Source organism: Falco peregrinus, chromosome 5 (assembly GCF_023634155.1).
Source record: "Falco peregrinus isolate bFalPer1 chromosome 5, bFalPer1.pri, whole genome shotgun sequence".
NCBI classification, from domain to species: Eukaryota; Metazoa; Chordata; class Aves; order Falconiformes; family Falconidae; genus Falco; species Falco peregrinus.
This window is the reverse complement of record NC_073725.1, coordinates 30,978,732-30,999,702: the sequence shown is the minus strand read 5'-3', so window position 1 is coordinate 30,999,702 and position 20,971 is coordinate 30,978,732. Positions and strand designations below refer to the sequence as shown.

At 42.8% G+C, this 20,971-nt stretch overlaps 1 protein-coding gene across 7 annotated transcripts in view; it reads left to right on the top strand.

The window, feature by feature from the left end:
* Positions 1–7,076: 7,076 nt before the first annotated feature.
* The window catches only part of ITGB8 (integrin subunit beta 8), a 69,149-nt gene continuing 55,254 nt past the window's right edge, over positions 7,077–20,971 (top strand). For 6 of the 7 annotated variants that reach the window (XR_008747225.1, XR_008747224.1, XM_055804090.1 and 3 more), the window contains exon 1: positions 7,077–7,832. Coding sequence is in view for 4 of the 7 variants with exons in the window: in XM_055804090.1 (XP_055660065.1) it covers positions 7,703–7,832 (130 nt within the window). In the remaining 3 variants the exon portion in view is untranslated. The remainder of the gene's footprint in view (positions 7,833–20,971) is intronic. The other variant, XM_055804094.1, reaches the window with a different exon arrangement.

Below are 20,971 nucleotides of genomic sequence, written 5' to 3'. Positions count from 1 at the left end.
CAAAATAACAATGTAAGGATAAGCAGGATGTGAGAGGTAAGGAGATATATGTACAGACAGATATTTGACACAATTACAAAACTCAGTAAGTAATGGTTTTTTTTAATTATTTCCAAATGTCCCCATCTGCCTCCATTCTTCCTCCATCTCACCATTAAACATTCTTGATTTTTTTTTGTCACGTTAGCAGTGAGAGTGGAGAGGGGGTATGCAGATAAATGCCCCGTAGAGAACAAGCATCCTGCCCCTAATGGGCACACCACACTCCAAGGCTGAGGACAAGAGCAGATGAAATCCTATCAGAGGCTCAAAACCTGTGATAATTCTGGAAAAACACACCCTCCCCGTCCCTGTTCCCCACCTCTCCCACTTCCCCCTCTGCCACACACACAGAGTTTGTCTGTGGGATTTTTCCACTCATTGGCCACTGCTCAATGCATCAGATTGAGCAGCTTAGCTATGGACAGGAGAAATGATTTGTATTCATCTATCACCCACTTAAAAACTTCCGTGTTTTAACTGTAGGATACTTTTTGAGAGTGAACTATAGAGCTTATTCTGTACCAAAAATCAACTTTAATTTCTGTTAAACAATACTAGTGCTGTTTCTAAACAACAACTTTCCCTTTCAACCTCTTACACTTAATTTCCTCAATAGTTTCTCAGGAGGAACTTCAATCTTTCAGAAGTCCCAAGAAATATTTCCTAGTATTTCTCCACTATATTCTAACTTTTTCTTTCTACCAGTTCCTTGTAAAACATTACATAGGAAACCTCTGGGAAATACGAGTGAGATAATGGTGACAGGGGCTTACCTGGGAGTTTTCTCTGAAAACTTTCCAAAATGTTGTCAGGCCTGCTGTATTATTATGGAATATTTCATATCCCCCTTTGGTAACCCAGTATCTTAAATCCTGGGGACAGAGAAGAGGTGATATCATCACAGAAAGAGGATGAGGGAGAAACTGCAGCACTGCTTGAGTTAGCTGTATCAGCAGCAATCGTGACCTTCAGACTCCATCAGGGAAGTGCAAGAAGCAGGGAGGGGGTAGACAGGGAAAGCATGAGGCCTGTAAAGTATCTGAGGATCCCCCCAAAGTGACTGGGGAAAAAAAATCATGAGAAGAAAGAGTGAAAAAATATTTTTTTTGCAGTGAGGAGGCAGGAGTAATAGTCTTCAATGCAAAAAAAAAAAAAAAAGAGGAAAAAATAAATTTTGAGGAAGAATATAAATGAAATGAAAACGAAAAATGAAAATTTTTAAAAAAAGGAAAAAAGAAAAATTAAAAACCCCGAGGTGTAACACAGTCACTTGATTTGCACCTAAGCTGGCTCTCAGCAGTAAGTGGTGGTTACATACCTTTTTCAAGTATCAGAGAGAAAGGTAGGAGACAGGCAACAAGAACAGAAGAAAAAGGGTGGAGGTAAAAGAAGATAGTAACACAAGGAGTGCCAGTGTACTGTGGACAGTTTCAGCTTGCAATAATACAAAAAAAAAAAACCAACCAAACCTGATAAAAGTCCATATCTGCTGCTGAACTTCACAGTGGCTGTTGCTCCTCTGAGAAATGAAAATAATATTTGTTTATGTCACAAACTGTCCTTTGATATGTATATTTTCAGAGGAGTTCAGCAGCCTTAGTGTCTGTGGATCTACACCTAAACCTATCAAGAGGAAACCCATCCTCTGCGGAGCTGGAAACCCATACAGTTAGCATCAAAACTGTAATGACTGTTTTGGGGTAAGATGCAGTCCTTTGTGAATATAAAACTAAGTAAAATGATATGCTCTTCATTCTCTGATAGTCATTGAAGGAAAAGAGGCAAATGGCACAAAGATTAGTAACACAGGGTCTGGTCTTCGGTCCTTCAGGCAAAAGTCCTACTGAAATAAGGTTAATGAAGTAACCTATCTGGCTACTGCTCTTCTATCCTATTCCTTCCAGAAATCAAGCTGCAGTGTCTGTAAATCTGTGATGTGATATCTGGAAAATATTAATGACAGCATTTAGAAGAACCCCAGGTAAATTTTATACTTTAAACACAGGCCACAGGGGAGCTCTTTCTGAAGTCAGAAAGGCTGTCAAAGCACACCACAAGTTTATTTGTCAAAAGGAAGAAAACACTTCTATCTCAAATACCAGTTCCGTCACATAAAAAAGCATAGTGGAAGTACCAAAAAATCTCAAGTGTAACAGTGTTCTTTAAAAGTCTGCATGTGGCAACAGCTAAAATGTTCTTCTTTTAGAATACATCTGTTCAACTGAATATACTGCTGGGGTTTTTTCAGTAAATACTTCCAGAACAAGATTATTCGAGCATTTCAGTAAACAGCCCCAGGCTTCAACCACTTGTTACAATACATGGGTTTATGCTTTTGAGTATCTTTGTTGGATTATATAGATAATTTCTTATGCTTGCTTGTCTCTAGAAAAATCATCCTACCCTTTCCGAAACAGAGGAGGACACCTTCACTGAGGCCCCCCCTCAACGCTAATTTACAGATCAGCTGTCTGTACTACAGATGTCCCTGGAAATCAGTGTCTGTATAGATCTTAAACCACTGGTTTTCACCTACTAAACCCTAAACAGTCTGATACCTTCTCACCTGAGAAGCTACTACTGTCTCTGTCTCAACTGCATGCTCACCATTTTGGTTGAGAATCCATCTGCATTGCAATTTTTTTTTCTCGCAATGGTGTAAAATATCTCAGGTCTATTGTCTTACAACACACACTTCTGGGAAGCACTGAAGCACACACGATCAAGATATGGAATTTCTGGAGGACTACATACTCTATTTTTTAATATGCAAATTTTAGAATTCAATTGGTTATATAAGAAAATAAGGGAATTGTACCGCTGGGGTTTTGCAAGTAATTCTCTACAGAAGAGCAGAAGGGAGGAAATATTGCTGGCACTTAGACCAGGAAAAAAATCATCTGATAGTCAAACCCACACAAAGAAATGTTGAATAAGAACAACAGTTAGACACAATATACACAAGTCACCAGGCTGAACGTATGAAAAATAGAAGGTGTTATTCCTCCTGTCTCTGTATAACATTGACCAAACTGTAAAGTGTTGAGAAGGTAAATGCAAAAAGGTAACACTTCAGATGTTGCCAGATTGCTTCATACAGGCCTACTGAAGCCACTGGAGTTGCAAACCCAAGTAAGATTTGTAAGCCCACATGACATGCCAATGTGAAATCAATGGAAGCCTTAATGAAAAAACTATTTAGAGTATTGGTCATTTTGGATTATTGTTTTTCTTTAAAATGCACAATTCTCTCCTTGTGCCATGTGCATCAGGAAATTCAGTAACATGGACTGGTAACTAAGGTAGGTATTAATGAAAAAAATAATGGAAAATACTACTTGGGGGAGTAAATATTGTTTTGAAAGCTGACGTTACAGTTTTACAGTGAGAACTGAGCCTAGAAATGAGAAACAATGTGCATAGTTTTAATGTCTTGTATTTAAATGCATCAAAACTTTGTCAAAATTATATAATTATATTTTATCAAAACTTTTGTATACTGCATTGGGCAGCTGGAATTTTATGTAGCATTTTATTGGATATAAAAACCAGCATAGGTGGATCATTCATAGTCCACACTGCTCAGGGAGAGGCCCATGACACCTTGACAATCTGTTTCTTGGGAACAGCTATTGACTTTGAATTGTTCCATCACTTGAAATTGATGGGTTATGAAAGATTTGCAAAATACACTGACTTTTTTTATATGAAACAGATGCAATTTAGATGCAAGTTTTGTGTAAAAAAAAGAACCCAACCTATAGCAAATGCAATTGTATCTGACAGGCAAGCGTGTGATCCTTTGATTTAGTTATACAGCAAAGAAATACATTTTGCATGTCAGTAGGATCAAGTGAAGCGACCAAATCCACAACTACTGTACTCCAGCAAGATTTTAACTTACTAAAATGGGGAAGTAGGAGGAAAGTGCAATTAATCTAAGTATACGAAAATGCTTTCTATGGGGATTTTAATCATGTCTAGGATGCCATGATAATGTAAGAAATCACGTGACAGGCTAATGAACACATAATGCATTTTTGATTTCAAAAAAGTTTTGATATTAGCGGTTGTGAAACACCATCAATCTTCCCTTTGCAATCTCGGTTTGGACTCTCCCCCTTGAAATGGCACATCAAAGATAGTTGGAAATATTCAACCAAAAAAGGAACATGTTTTTTGTAAGAAATGCTTTGGGTTTTTTGACTCTAGTGAACACTCATTGTAGATGCAACATTTTTAAAACTGTTTCCTGAAAAGAAAGGCTATTCACCAGCACTGTAATAGAAAATTATATTTTGTTTTCAATAAAGCAAATGTAAATACTGGAAAGAAACCACAGTTATAACACTTCAAGAAATTTTGTATACATACAATATAAGAACAGAGAATTACACACTTTACACCATAAAAATTCATTAAAAAACCTAGAGTGGAAAAAGCCCCACAAGGCCCAACCAGCCCTCTGCTCAACACATGTCCAATTAGATCAGGCCGCTCAGGAACTTGTTCAGCTGAGTGTCAAGTATCTCCGAGTATGGGGATCCACAACCACATTACTTCAGACATTCATGGCCCTGTGGATAGGACAATGGACTGAGACTTAAATCCAGTTCCACTGGTCTTAAACTCCTTGCTACATGTCTTTTATGCAACCCTAGAGATTCAGTTTTTCCACTTGCAAAACCAGAATTATTCAAATCTCCTGTGTAATGTTCTCTGAGATGCAGCTTACATCATTGCATTATAAACACTGCCTATACAACAATATATTCAAAGATGCTATTGCTGCAAAGTAAATATTTTTAAGTCTTTGTATTTCACTATGGAAGGAATGAAGCTAAAGAAACAGGGAGAAGCTGCATTTTACATAAATCAGTAGAATGCTCTGAATATTTACAGTGACCTCAACTCATAGAGGCCTCAGCTATTGGCACCTTCAGCTCTTGGCTTTGTTACTGCTGATACTGGTGGCTTTTACTATTCAGGGTGCATAGCTGTCACCCAGTACTGGCATCCTTTACATTATGTTCTCAGTGTTTAAGCTAATGACTAAAGTGTTGTTCTGGTTACTTATTCTCAGATTTTTTATGAAAACTATCCATTTTTTTTTCTTCCACGTTAGACAGCAGGTATTGTCTTTCTGCCCAGAATGCCAAATCCCTAGATGTCATCCTCATCAGGAGTAGTGCCTGTAAGGACTCTGTTTCCTATTTGCATGGTAAACAGCCTATGCTTAGAAATTCACAAGATACTTCATGCTGTTGAAGACAGAGCCATTTTCTGTACAATGCTTACGATAATTTAAGGCCTGATAAAGAGATTCATACAGAACATATCCATATGGAGTATTAGCTGTATTCTTCCTCCCATCAGCATTACTGAAGACTATGCAGGTAAAAATCTCAAAGCAGAGAGACCTCAGTTTCAGTGACTTCTGCTTCTGCTGGGACTTTGCTTAAAGATATTTCCCCAAATTTCTTTATGTCTCATCCTGGAGCCTTTTTTCCAGATACATTTGAATCGCTATGACTTTGCAACATTGTGACCCAGGAGTTCGACATAGTGTCAAACAGGAATAAATTGAGTTTTGTTCATCTGCCACAAGTGCATTCATTTCAGAAAATTGCACCCAACCAAGCTGTCATGGGACTGGTAGCTCACCACTTACACAGTTTGAAATTGTGACCTCTGAAATAAGAGCTTTTAGGTCAAGGATGCCACAATATTTGAAGTCGCATAGATGCTACCCTATCCCGTTACCATCACTGCACATGGCTTTCTCACATCCTATATCCCTATTTGGGCCGTGGTCGCTTGAGGAATGACATTCGAATGTCTGAAAAGAGGGGATTTTACAAAGATGAAGCAGATATATGATACAACATTTAAAAACTCCCAAGAGTGGGAGTGTAGGACTGCTCCATTGCCATCTCTTCCTCAGCAGCCTTGAACAAACCCAGTGTGCATTTGGCTTCTGACCTCTGACATGCAGATGATAAACCACCCTTATCTCAGCCCCGCAAGGTTAGCACAGGGTCTGAAAATGCTTCAGCAGCCTTTTATTCACAAAGCCTGTGAAGCAGCAGTGTACTTCCACTGGTTGCATCTGCATGATTTATGAACGTTGTACCCTGCACAGGCAAACCTGGACGCCGCACTGAGACACTATTTTGGGATCCTGCGCACTGACAGCTGTTGGGTAGCAACAAAACGAAGCGATGACACGGAGACGGTTATCGCGGGCTCGGCACTCGGTCCGGAGGCCCCGCGGCCGGCACACCTGCCCCCGCGGCGGGGCCCAGCGCCCAGCCAGGCCCGGCCCGGCCCGGCCGCCGCCGCCCGGCAGGCCCAGGTGCCCGGTGCGCGAGGGGTGCGGGGAAGCGGAGCAGGGCCGGGCGGTGCGGGCGGGCTGGAGAACGCACCTAGGCCCGGCGGGGCTTTCCTGGCCCGCACGGCGAGGTACTTTCCGCCCGGCCCAGGGCACGGTTAACCTTTGCGTTACTCCCACTTCGCCCGGAGGGGTGGAAACTCCGAGCAGAATCTATTCGGGGAGAGCAACAGGAGCGATTAAAGGCGGGGAGGTGTTTTTAGGTAACACGAAGAACTCGGAGGCGGCGGGGGCTGAGGGGGAGCGCTGCGGCCAGGCGCCGTGCCGGCCCGGGGAGGGGGCGCCCGGCGGTGTTCCTGAGGTCGGGGGCAGCGACGTGGGGCGCGAGGGTGGCAGGAGCGAGCGCCGGCGGCGGCCGGCTTCCCACGGCGGGGGGGGCAGCACCCGCCGGCACGGCCGAGGGCTGCTGACAGGGTCGCCGTCCGCCGCACGGGGCCGAGAGGCGGCTGGCGGACGTCGCAGCACCGCGTCCGAGGCCTTCGCCCGCCTCCCCGCGGCGAACCACGGCCGCCGCGGAACAAAGAGGCGCGGGCGGGCGCAGTGACTTCACCGCCGGGCTCGGCCCCGCCTCCGCCCGCCCCCCGCCGCGGAACCTGCCCCGCTGCCGTCTCCTAGCAACGGGGGGGACCCGCGGGCCCGGCGCGCACCGGCCGCGGCGGGGCCCGGCGGCTCCGCGGGCGGCCTGGGCGGCAGCGGCGGCGCATCGCCGCCGGCCGCGCTCCCGTGCCCCCCTCCCAGCGCCCCGGCCCCGCGGCGCGGAGAAGCGGCCCCGGCAGCGGCTCGGGACGGCGGCGGGCAGCGCCCACCTGGCGGCGCGGCGCCCCGGCGGGGCTGCGCGGCGGGGACGGACGGGGGAGGCGGGGACAGCCGCCGGGCGGTTGTTTCCCCGAGCGAGGTGCGGGGCCTGCGCCGCTCCCCGCGCGGTGCCGAGTGCCTCCCCGCGGCTGGGCCGGGCGGGCGGCCGGGCGCCCCTTGCGCGCCGTGCTGGAGGCGGATGGAGGGAGCCGCTCTCCGCGCTCGGCCGCGGCCCCGCCGCCGCCGGGGGGCCGCCCTTGGCGGGGCGCGGGGGCGCGGCGGGCGCTGCCCCTGAGATGCGGCGGCCCGCGCCCGCCCCGCCGCCGCCGCGCGCCCTACCTGTGCCGGGCCCGCCGCCGCCCCTCCCCCGGCCCCGCCGCCGCCCCCGCGGGGGCCGGGACTGAGCGCGCCGCGGCGCCGAGACACGGCCGCGAGGAGAGGGCGACGGAGCGGGAGCGGTGCCGGCCGCGGCGCATGATGTGGGTGCCGCTGCTGGCGTGCCTCGCCGCGGGGATCGTCTCCGTGCCCAGGTGCCAGCGCGGTCCCGGAGCCCTCCTGGGGGCGGCCCGGCTGCTGGCGGCCGTGCCGGGACTCTGCCAGCGCCGTAAGTTGCCGAGCCCCTCGGGTTGCTCGCCGTGCCCGTGGCCGGCTGGGGTTGTGGTTGGGCTCGGCTTTCGCGCGGGGTCCGTGCGTGGGCGGAGGGCACGGCCGGCCGAGGCGGCTGCCCCTGGGGCACACGGGTTCGCTGCGGGCACCCGCCGCCCCGGCCTGCCGGGCGGAGCTGCCGGGCGGAGGTACCTGCGGGCAGAGCCGGGCTGGGGCGGCTGGGGCGCCGCTAGTGCCCGGGACTTAGCTGTCCATCCCGGGAGCGCCCAGCCTCGGCGGAGCCGTGGCAGCTCCCCGGGAGCGTGGGGAGCCACGGGGAGGGTCGCACTCCAGGGTGCTGCGGGTCCTGAGGTGCCCGGTCACCCTCTGCACGCGCCCGAGAAGCAGCAGAGAGACGCCCCCCGGCGGGTCACAGGCTGCGGATGGGCAGTTCTCAGGGATGAAAACACTCGGGTTTACATCATTGGTACGGCATTTAGCGGCAGGGTTTACAGTGGTTAAAAGGGTTACGGGAAGGATCTGCTCTTTACCTTGGTTTACGTGCGTGCTGACAGTTCCCCGGGAGCTCTGGCACTGGTGCTGGCAAAGGCTCCGGTAAATGTGGGTACCCCCCCAAACTGTGGAAGGGCTTCTCAAAGCCCCGGGCAGCAGTTTTGATGCCTGCAGGCTGAGAGGAGTTTCTGCGAACGTACCTTAGATCGTACAGCAGCTGATCAGACACGGCTCTCAGGTTCGTCAAGTATTTCACGAAGGATCCTGCTTAACTGGTGGTGGTCAGAAAAGCAGATCAAGTTCTCAGTCACCTTTCCTCATTTTTCTTTTTCCCCTTGTGGAATAATGGCATATTCCAAGTTTAAGCCTGGAGTTAATTTAAAATGTTAACATGTAACCTCTAAAAATAAGATTTACAATGGGAACAATGTATTAGTCTTAAGTTCTTTATTGCATATGTGACAAATTCATGCCTAATTCAGTGGGCTTTGCCCAGTGCTATTATAAACAATGGAATAATTTGTTAACTTTCGTAGGATAATTTATTTTGCTTTTTTGGCTTCATCTTTTGAATTCAAAACCAAACTAAATGTCAATAGGAAAAATAAAATATAATATTATTACATTTTTATGAAACATGACTTGTATTTAGTATCCCGGATTCTTTTCTATGCAGTGTAATTGAGTTGAAAGGCTAATTGAAACTTTATGGAGAGGATGTTTTTGGTGCCTGAGTGCAGTGTTGTGCTGGCTCATGAATGTAGCTCCTGGGTACACAGTAGTGCAAATGATGCATCAGAACAGAATGCCTGCAGGGGAAGATTGTGCATGGGGCTTTTGCGCCAAAGGATGCTTGGTCTCTTTGTTCTGCTTGACAGTGAAAATATACATGGGTGATACGTCATGGGTTACGTGTTTATTGTGACAACAGCTCCCAGACTGGGCAGACCATAATTCTGATAGACCTTGTTTTTTCCTTTTCATTTGAAACCTCTGCTAATTCATGAAAGCTGAAAGTCATACTTAATTCTTTCCTTCACACATAGCCACTGTACAGGCTAGACCCACAGCTGAAGCAAGAAGAGGGGTTTATTTTGTTTTTCTGTGAATGAACACATGAAAATTTTCATTCTTACTGTTGTTGTGTGGTTTTTACTTTTGGTTGTGATAGCTCAGTCAACCACTGCAACATCACCTGGATTCTTTGAACTTATGCAGACTGCTCTGAGAGACTGCGCAGCAGCCCCATGTACAGCTAAATAGCACAGCTTTGTTGAAGCAGCAACTCCTCTTTGCTTCTGCGTTGACAGTGCTGGGCATGGAGAAGAGCATCATGCTGTTCCTGTGCCATTAGCAACTTCAGTTTATTTATGTGCAGAGTTGGCAGAATCTGCATATCTGTTGCATTGAATCTCCAGTTCTAAAAGAGACTGGAATGAATATGAAATGTACATGGAACTCAAATTTATTCATTCTTGTTGGAGCATTTGTGGCTCTGCTAATAGAAATATGGACGGTTTGATGCTACCTGAAGTATTTGTTCTGCAGACTGCAATTTCAGATGTGAATTACTGCTTGGGGATAAATAAAGGTAGAATTTGGTCTCAGGTTTGGAGTTATGAGGAGCACAAAAGGAAATCTCACAACGCTGTGAAGTTGCAAGCCCCGAGTTACAGGTTCTGTAAGCTCAGATAAAAAGGTTAGTGTTGCCGCCTTCTACAAAGGGTCCCTTGTTCAGTAAGTCTCACCAAAGGGAATTTGCAGTTTACTAAGCCAACAAAAACAAATACCTGACATAAGAATGGAGCTAGTTCCATAGTGATTTCTACAGATCCCAAATTTATATTTGAACACTAAAATCTGACAGACTCCTAAAGATGTAAACCAGTGAACTGAATAAAAGCTGAATTCTACAGCGAGAGCACATGTATGCATTGTGTTAACCAGTTGTGTAAGTGCGCGCTTCAGTGGAGACAGTTCCTTTGCTTTATTCAGAAACTAAACTGTTGAAACGCTATAGTTTTTATCTGCTGTATAAGCACATGGAACATGTAGGGCTTAAATACTGAGGAATGACAGTTAACAGAGGACATTGGTTCAGATCTCAGCAGTGTCTTAAAACCAGGTTTTACATATATTAAAATCTGAAAACTAAGGTATTTCGTGCTTTCAGAAATACTAGGTGGTCATTCCTGTATGAAGCTCAAGTAAACAGTTTACTTGTAATATGCACACAGGGATGGGATGTCATGGAAATCTTTATCCCTAATTTAAGAGCTGAACACAGTCACATAAAAATTCTGTGACGTAGTCATGGTTGACAAATCTCTTCGCCCTTTAAAAGTTGATATTTTCAGTTGTCTTTAGAGTGTCATTTGGAAAGACCAGTTAGGGGTTTTGGGAAAACAGAGGAACTGTGATCACGGCAGGGACAACGGTTAATTGATTTATCCCAACAGCATGACTTCTGATGCCAAACAGATTCATTAACAATCCCTCATCTGGATATTTGGTGTTTTGCCAGTGGTCATGTCAGATTTTCATGTGTGTTCCCTCTAGTTCAAAAGTTTCATAAATCATTACTCTGTTAGTTCTCAAAGGAATAGGAAAAGCCATTTAAACCACCCATGGAAGAATTGTTTTTGAAGAGGGGTGGTCAGGAAATGTACCTGCACACACAAAAAAGTCTGAAATAAATGATACATCATGGTAGCTTTAACTGGTGTTTGATTTCTCTTCTGTGATGGCCCATTTCCTTTTGGGACTCAATGGAAGAAGCTGTGGTGTATGGGATAGTCAGCACCGAGAGGGTTCTACTTTGCCTAAAGGCTTAAAAGAATCCAAGAAGAGAAAACCCTGTTTTAATTTCCTGAGTCTGTGTGGGTGATCTGCACCCTAGGGTTATTGGACCATCTTCAGGAAAGCCAACCTGGGTGTTTGAGAGGGCTGTAGGTGCAGTTCTGAGGAACAGCGAGGGGGAGGTTTGCTTCTCTGCACATTGCCCGAGGAGCATATGATGCCATGGTATGCATAAATTTGCTTTGCAGATTGTACACTTCTCATAATATGTTGCAATTTCATGTTTCTTTAGGGGGTTTATGTGGTAGGGTTTTTTTTATTTTATGGGTTTTGCAAGTTGAATGATACTGGTGGTTGCATGTATAGTATATACAATGTTTACATACTACAGATGTCTGAGATGGGGTGAGACTGGGAAAAGGGAGGAGGTGGGCACTTTACCACCTTAGAAGAGCAATAACCATGCTCTTGGTGCTCTGCAAAGGTTGTCTCTATGTCATTTAGGACATGCTGTTGCTGCAGAAAGTTGTGAAGGCAGACTGAAGATTGCATGCAGCAAGAATATTCTGTATAGCAGTTTGAAGAGGCAGCAGCTTCTTTTCTGGCCCTTAAACTTTAAAGGTCTGGAACTGCAACAAATGAGTAAGCAGGCATTATACCCCATTATTCAAGAGGCCTGAATGAATAAATTTGATTTTCCACAAAAATACAATCTAAGTTTAATTTACCTCCCTATAGCATCAGAAAGATGTCAGAATGTGAGCTTTGTGGAAGCTTAAGAAAATCTTCATCAAGTGAGCCCTCATCTGGTTGTATGTTCAACAAGAGACATTAAAATGTCAGATTATAATCTACTTTAGCCTTCACAAAGTGCATAAATGCTGGTAATATTTTTCAAGTCCCTAGGAATAACTCATAATGACATGTCCATGTTAATTGTGTCTTGAATCTGGGACAATTTAGTATTAGATTATAATACTAGATACAAATTAGTGTTAGCTACTAATCAATGGTAGGAAGTATGAGAAGAGAAACGTAAGATACTACATGTAAAATTTGTGTAAGTTGACTTGGGTGCTGATATTTATCAAGACTTTTTCACAAAGATTAATCATTATTTTGGGGAGTAAGTCTTTAGTTAGAAGCTAGGGATCTCACTTTAGAACAGGCCTGTCATAAGAAACATTAGCCTTATTGTACAAATAAAATTACATACATACAGGATTTATTATATTTGTGACCAATATACATGTTAAAACCTGCATATAGCAAACCCGTACTTTTTTAGTATCAGCATAGGTGTATCTTAGGTTGTGGTTGGGATTTAATGGGTTCTGTCAGGGTAAGGAGGACAATGGAAGCGGAATGGCTTTGTGTCCTGAGCTTTAAAGTTTGCTTGATGTTCTTCCATTAATGACACTAAAATTATATGTCATACTTTCAGGACTCATATATAGACTGTCCTGTGCTTTTACTGTAACTGGTAGTGCAGGCATTTTGGTGTAAAACTGGCTTCTCAAGTTGAATGTACTGGAAAAAAAAATATCTAGAAAATAATATCAATTCCTTTGTGTTAATAAACTTGTTTGGGTTTTTTTAAATCAAATTCTTAAGGCCTTGTTTTTTCATTTTCTACTTATGTCCTCCCTTCTAGCAAAATATATCTTCAAAGCTCCTGTATGTGTACATCACTAATCGCTGACTTCCGTCTAACCAGTGGAAAGATGTAATACTTCCTTCTGATCTGCTTAAATAGGCATAATTTATGATGGACAAAGTAGGATATGGTCTGTTATTCTTTTCTAAGCGCTTGAACTTTATTAAAAGATTTATTTTTTTTTTCTTTTGGTGGTTTACATAAATGGACTTGGGCTATTTAGTTTAGCTTTTGGGGAGGAGGTAGGGCTCTAATGAATTAGTTCACTGTCCACTGTAATGGAACCTTTCTTCAAGAAGAAAAGTAAGCTTCTTGCCAGTCATTCAGGATTCTCCCTTGTTCTGGTGGCAGAACAAGAATAACTCCTTGAGCAAAATGTTTCAGGATGATCAAATTTACAGCATTGGAAAGTTGCCAAAAAAGCAACTTCTAGTTGAGACTGTATATTTGCCTAAATGGAAAAATTTGCAAAGCTCATAATTGACTTTTTTCTTCATATGTTTCTATGGTTCCCATGACTTCATTGTCATATGCCTGCAGTGACTTTTTCCTATTACCTGTGGTGACAGTAATGCATCTAAAGTATTTATATTATCAAAAGATACTAAGAGATTTGAACTACAGTTACTGGAGCAGGAAAATTATGCAGCTTCTGACAGGTGGAATGATTTTTCTTGGGTGCTCATTTTTATTGTTCTTCAGGCCCCTTCTCTGCCTATTGACTTGGAATTTGTTAGAAGCAGTATTTCATTGGGTTCAAATCTTGAAAAATTAAGTATTTTTGGTATTGTGCTGTTGTAGCTTTGTTATGAATGTAGTCACATGATATATGGTGGCATCACAAAAGTAGTCCAAGTCTGATTAAATCAGTAACGGCCCTTTCCAAATTAAATTCTATTCCTTCTCGGTGTTCAAGGGCACTCGGTTAAGTGAATTCCAGTTGTTCTACTGTACTTAAGAGTACGATTTATTTCCATGTCATCTCTGCAGGGTGACAGGAGTTAGTATTGTGCTGGGGGTAACTTGCTTCTCTCAGATGGGAACTTCTTGCTGGAAAGCTGAACCGAGAGCCCATCTTCTTGTACAGACAGAGCTCCCAGGAGATAAGAAAACTTGAGAAAACTTACACTCTGGCACAAACGATGCAAAATTACCTAAATAAAACTAATGACATCAGCAAGCATGCTCTTCTAATCTAAGCAAAACTGTTGGATCACATTTTGCTGTTGTGGCATTACTTCAGAATATTAAATAAACTGCTACCTGTTTAAAATCTTGAATTTGCATGTTTGAAGGCTGTCCCTTACAGAGCATTTAAAGTGCACCTGCAGACCATACACATATGTGAATATTTACTTGCAGAAGCTTGCATTGAAACAGTATGTGTGCACCAGTGATTACAGTTACTATGTGAGTCTGCATATTTTATATCCTGTAGTCATGTTTTGTGTAATCTTCACTCCAAATTTTACAAAACTAACAGGCTTATATAAACCTAAAATGGGGGTTGGCCAGTGTCTGTTCCTAGGTAGGTATGGTAAGAGTTTCATTTTTTTGTTTTGCTTGTGAACAATGCATGTATCTCATATTTGAGAAATTAATTTCTCAGTAGTCTATTAGAAGATTTTTGTGTTCATCCATTTTTTATCTATATATTCGGAAAAGCACTGTAGTTTAACTCACCTTTGAAGGACTTTTAATTCAGCTGTTAATCATCAGATGGGTTCTTAGGCTTTTGTGGTGTTTTATCACACAGGTAATTAAGATGTGACACATAATGTTTCTGCATTCAAAGAGTATAAATGTAACAAAAATAATTTAGAAGAAATCCCAGAAAGTTTTTATCACAGTCCATTTGTCTCAGGGCCAATAACCATGTTTGGAGATTGAAAAACCTACTGAAAAACGAATTACTGAAATAAAAAATAATAAACACCAAACACTTTGTATTCCAGAAGGCAATAGCATTTTTTAAATAGCCCTGTTGAATAAATGCTCCTCCCAAACTTGTGCACTACCTACTACGTAGAAGTCCTTAAGGAGTAGTGGTTATCATCTCTGATACCAGTCTTAGCTTTTATTTAATGTTCCTGAGGTTTTCTCATTGTGAGTGTAAACGATGTATTATGTCTTCAATGTTTTGTTTTAACCCTGACATGTCTTCCTAATACACAGATGTGCACAGGTTTTGGTTTGGAGCTTTTGGTTTGTTTCATAAAAAAACTTGTGTAGAAGCACAATTTCGTTATCATTTTGTGTTCAGAATTGAGGGACTGCTTCCATTAGGTTTTCAGGTTTGACAATTACAGTCTGAAATGCAAGTAAGTTTGTTCCAGCTCACCATGTGTGCAGCTAAAAGTAAGTGTAGCGAGCTGTTTGCATTGCTGTGGGCTAAGAACCTGTGGATGAGATGGTCTATGGTGACACTTCTTGGGAAGAAATAGCTCTGAGCTGTTGCTGATCCTCTGCACTGCTGCTGGGTTTGTGCAGGAGGAGGTGTACTGGTAAGCTCTTACTGGGCAGAGAGCAACAATTTGGAGAGTACTAGACCTGCAATAGAAAGGTAGATTAGGGAGGCGACTGGGAGCTGAGGGCCTGGTTTGAGGAGGTGAGGTATAGAAGATGGTGGGAGATACAGCTTGGGCTTGTCTTTTATTCAAGGTTGAACTTCTTAAACAGGCAAAAAAAGTTGTGTCTACCTTTATGTTCATCATGACCTCATATTTAGGTAAAGACTTTATAGCAGACACAGGAATATACTGGCTACTCTACATTGTTGATGTGCTACCTGCTAGCACTGCTTACCAATACACCAGAAATTAAATTCGCAATGAAATACTGCAGTGGCCATTCCAGGCTTTGCTCAAGCAGCAGGACTGTATCCAAGCTGGCCAACTCCAAGGGAGATTCTAGCAGCTGAAAATGACTCAAGTATAATGACTCCTATGCCTGTGTTCCATCCCAGGAAACAAGGGAATTAACACAGCTCTGCACATCCTGAAGTTCCCTCTAAATCAAGGGATTTAATAAAAAAAAGATTTAAGCTCTCTAGTTCCATGTGCTTTGCATTTTTATTGGTGGAAAGCTGTGCAAACAGGACCATCAAACCTGTGCCATAAAAGCTAATGGCTGTGGGAAATGAGTCTCTCCTAATGATGAAATCAGAGTAAATTGTCCTGTATGTTTTTATTTGCAAGAGACAGAACAGGTTGGTTTCAGAAGCCGAATAGTCTTTGACTCATTGTTTGCAGCCATGGATTGCATCAACAAAATTTAACCATCTCCTGTAAAAGCAGGAAGTTTCTTAGAAAGGAAAGGCTAAAATAAAGTTGGCCAAGAAACATAAATTGTGTTGTGAAAAAAATCAAGGTTACAATGCTTGTTTTCATTCTGTATTGCGGCTTGGGAACAAAGTCAGTCAGGAGTAGTCAATAGCTCTGTCTCGCCCAGTCAAGGTCATGTTTGGTGCTGTGGTTTGAATGTTGTGTTTGTGAGTCCCAACTACTGTACCAGTAGCTTACCTTTTCCAAAATGCTGCTATATGCATCTTTCTGACAAAATAAAGAAATCCTCTAAATTGATGTACATGCATGAAAAACTCGAGGTTATATGCATCTGCCTGAAGCTTCTCTTCTCCAGGTTTCCCCCTTGAATGATGTCCAACATTCATACAAGTGATGGAACTTCTCAGAAAGATGAGGCTAAGAAAGACACACAGAAGCTCTGAGAGGTGTCAGGATGACCTCCTTGAAGCCTAAAGTCTATATTATTACCTGATTATGGAAGTGTCCATACACTGCTTGGGAGCGCCATCTCCTCATGCCGTTACACAGCAGGCTTCTGATACACTTGCTGTCCTCCAGCGTAAGCTACGACTGACCTTTTCAGCCAGAGCTTTCCTAATGCTGTGTTGACAGAGGTCTCCCCCTTTTCCTCCTCCCCCTTTGCCTTTGCCTTGTTCAGCTGATATCCAGCATCAGTTCTCTCCAGTGGCGTCACTCAGCTTGCACAATGTGCAAGCTTGGTTATTTTGCTGCATAGTTTGCAAAGCACAAACTCTCATACAATGAGTCAGACTGCTGCATAACTTTGCATTTTGATGGCTTTTTAAATCATTTTTGTAGCTCTCAGTAATGCCTCTCATATTCATAGGGTACTGTGTGTGGTAATGTGGATTAATTGGGGAACCTCAAAACTATCAGGGGGCATTGGCAGAGTTAGGAATTGGAGCCCGTAGCAGTCATCAGGACTTGTTTACTAGTGATGCTTTTCACTGCATTTATCCAGATGTGCACATATACCTTATTTATGTCTCATTTATATCTCTTACTTTCTTTGTAACCACATTATGGTTTATCTCTTGCAATATACTCCATTTTTCTTGATTTCTTATTATTTTTCTTGAATGCCTAGTAGAAAAAGGTGGTCTAGGGTGTTCTTTGGTTTGGGGTTGGCTTTTTATTTGCTTGTTTGTTTTAATGGAAAGGTGTTTTTTACTCACTGGCCATGTGTACAGAAGTATTTTTGCCCTTACTCACTTGCTACGTTTACAGAAGTACTTTTCCAGGGCTCAGGATTTAACAGTGCCAGTCATGTTTTGTACCTTTCTTTTACACATCTTTTTCTCAGCAAGCACATGTCTCTTACATGCCAAGTTTTGGTTTACTGCTGCTTCTCTTGCTGGTAAACAGTATTTTCAAATCAGCTTTTCAGACAGCTTAGCTTCTGTCTGAATAGTGAAACTGAAGTGGACCACCATTACTAGAGAAGTGAAACCAATTAACAAGTCCAGTATGTAATAGAAAAAAGGAAGAGGGAATAAAAGTTCTCTAGTATTTTTGCTCAAGTAATCCTAGACATTTATTATAAAGCATAATAGGTGTACAGTATTAAAGTTGAAATCTCCTTTTCTGGGCAAGGGTGAATACCTCTTAAAGCTGATTTTGAGGCATACCTTGTAACCCTCTTGGAAAAACTGGTGGTGACAAACTGTGTTTTTAATGCATGGCATGCACACAAGGTGGAGAGAATTATTGCTTGTTTGGGAAAAAGGGGGAAAAAACCCTAATTCCAGGATTAGGTTTTAGGATTGGCAGTTAAAGCAGAGGCACTCATTTTTTCCTTGTAATCTGAGCAACTAAGTGTCAGACACAATTATCACAGAAAAAAAATTCCCCCTCTGTAGCATTTTTACAGTCCTTTTCATTGTATCTGCACATTCAGCCAAAGTGAACTGGAAAGCTGTGTGTTAGCTGGGACAGGTACTGGCTGTCACTTCTGCAGGAGTCATGCTGATTAGCTCCCGAAGACAGAAAGGTGAAGGGAACTGCAGTATACTGCATAAAAGCTGCAGCTTCCCTCATAAGTGATGCTACACACGAGTTACTGAAGGCCACATGATCTGCGGAGAGGGACAGCCTGGCTGATTGCTGCCCTGGAACAAGATTGGATGCAGAATATAAGGGAAAAGCTCTGCAGAAGCTAGATAATTTCACATCTTCTTGCCTTAGCTAGTGTTCAGTTAGTCTGAAGACTATGGGGTATAAGATGCTAGTTATGTTTTAGCTTTCTCTTTTAAGAAGGCAAGTGGTACACACTCCAAAACCAGCACAAACATGTAGCAACTGTGAAGTTGATATAAATCCGAATTCCTGGCTGTACTTCAGCAAAGTGCTGTCTGCTTGAAAACCTGTTTAACATCCCCTCTCAAAGCCAGTGTGTGTTATTGTTATTCCATCTCTGAGATAAATACCCTGATCACGATAAAGTTATTTTCATAATAGGGAGGCAGGATATGATTATAATACATATGATATTTGTCTTGTCTTGCTGAGAGTTTAGGCTTGCCACACCTGTGATCGCTGTAAATAGCTGCAGTCGTTGGAGCACAGTTGTATTTTCTGGAGGAGGCTGGAAAAGTGCAGTTTAACCTGCTGCACTCACTTTTTATTACATGTGTGTGCCTGTGCAGTTCCCAGTACAAAATCTGGCCCTTGTTGAAAATACCTTTTGGCATACATGAGCTATAACTAAGCCAGTAGAAACTTGCCCTTAGGTTTGGCTGAACAGTAACTCAGTCTTGTCTGGACTCTGTTTTTGGTGAAGTGGCAGGAAAAATGTCAGTTCTTTTTTAAGCCAGCTCATAAAAAAAATGTTTCTTGCGCTAGCATATGATTTTTAAAAGAAACTTAGAAGTTTATACTAAATCAGTTTCAGTTTTAGAGTAGACTTACAACTAAATAATAAACATGAATGAAAGCATGTCCATAAATGTTACTGATATAAGGGACTGTGTACTTGGGAACTACAGTAGTGATGTAGCCAGAGTGTGTCTCGGGCATTAATAAACGTTTTTCAAGTTTCTCTTTATTCAAAAAAAATCAACTTTTTGAGCCAATGGTACCAAGCTCGTCAATTGCCAATCCGTGACTTCATGTTGCGAAAATGGAGCTCTTGAGGCTGGAGAGTTATCAGCAGAGATTTGCATCCAGCAATACTGTGTATCTCATTTGTTAAAGCATTTCTTCTGCCATGATCACATTGAAAATCCAAACTGGATTTTAAGATTCTGCTGTAGCGGTTGAGAAAGACACACACACACACACACGCACGCGCGTGCGCACGCACACACACCCCCCCCCACACACACCACCACCACTACCCCACACACACTATTTTACCAGACAGTCTGTATTAATAAACTTAAATCAAACTTCAATACATTCAATAAACCAACCGTACAGGAAAAAAAAAATTGGACAGTTATTCTTCAGTCAGTTTTCCAATGCATCTGGAAATATGGTACAGTTTTTACAGCCATAGGCATACTTTTTTTTTTTTTTTTTTAGCAAGTGCACGTTACAGTAAGACATTAATGTTTTGTTACATGGTCGATGGCATTTAATTTTGGGAAAAGTGTGTTATGCATATAGGATTATACATTTTAAGAAAGGAGTCCCAGACATTACTGCAGGAAATTAATTAGGCCAACCTCATTATTTGGTTTACTTTGGTTTACTGATTCCGATGAACAGGAATTAATTTGACTTATTCCTTATCTGTGTAGTTAGAAACACAGGTCTCTCATTTTTTTCCTGTCAACTATTTATTCTTATCACAACAGCTCTGTCTCTTATGGTGGATGGTAACTCGACCGGTAACTTGAAAGTCCATGTCATCTCCTCCCTGTTTTGCCCCATGGTGGTCTTTAGCCGCTGTTATGCTGCAGATCAGCAGTTCTTATCTTTCCTTGTCCTTTGACACTTTTACTGCATCCATCACTTTACTCCCCTTTTCTTGTAATGCCTTTTATCTCTACTGTCTTTGGTATCAAGCTGAAGATGGGAGTGATGATTCTGTGCCAAGAACAATTACATTCCTTTTATTTTTTCTCCAACAACTTTTTATCCTGTGTCTGCGCTTTACCAATACTGTTTAGAAAGGCATCTGTGGCAAGCTGTACAACCCTGTGCATGTTGGTACCTACCTGGAATCTTCATCTTTCTTCTCTCCTGTGGTTTGTGGTAACTTCTTCTGTGGCCTCCAGGTCTGCTCTTCCAGACTGCAGAACATAAAGTGCTGTTGCCATCTTCTTACAAATGCAAAAATGTTTATTGTGTCAGTGCTGAATGAGCTTGCTCTCATTTCACATCCAAATCAAACTTGCTGTGTTTGTTTTTATAACACACAAGAACCTTTTGGATTTTGTCTTGTTCTTTTTTCTGTCCTTAGTGACTCCTCTTTTATTTATCCCTGCCCACCTCTGCCACCTTTTACTCAGTTTTCTCTCTGTTCCAGCACCTTCCTGGGCTGCTTTTCAGCTTATTGTTTCTATCATATCTGTAAGAGTTGCTCACCCTGTTATATACATTTTTTTTCTCAGATTGCCTGCATGGCAAAAATTGTCAACAGCAGTTTATATAAAATATAAATATATGTCTTACCTTTGAAATGAACAAAATTGCCACAAACATATGTGTTATCAGTATAACACTGCAATTGTGCTGCACTAGGCCTTTCTATCTTGTTAATACTGATAATGGTATATATGTTGTTGATACTATTAACTTGCAAGCCGTCACTAGTTCTTTGGATCATCAGTTACTCAGAGTGACCTGTTGAGCACTAGCTGTTCATATGGTAAGGGATCTCATCTTTGACTCCATAGGTGACATCAGTTAAATAAAGAT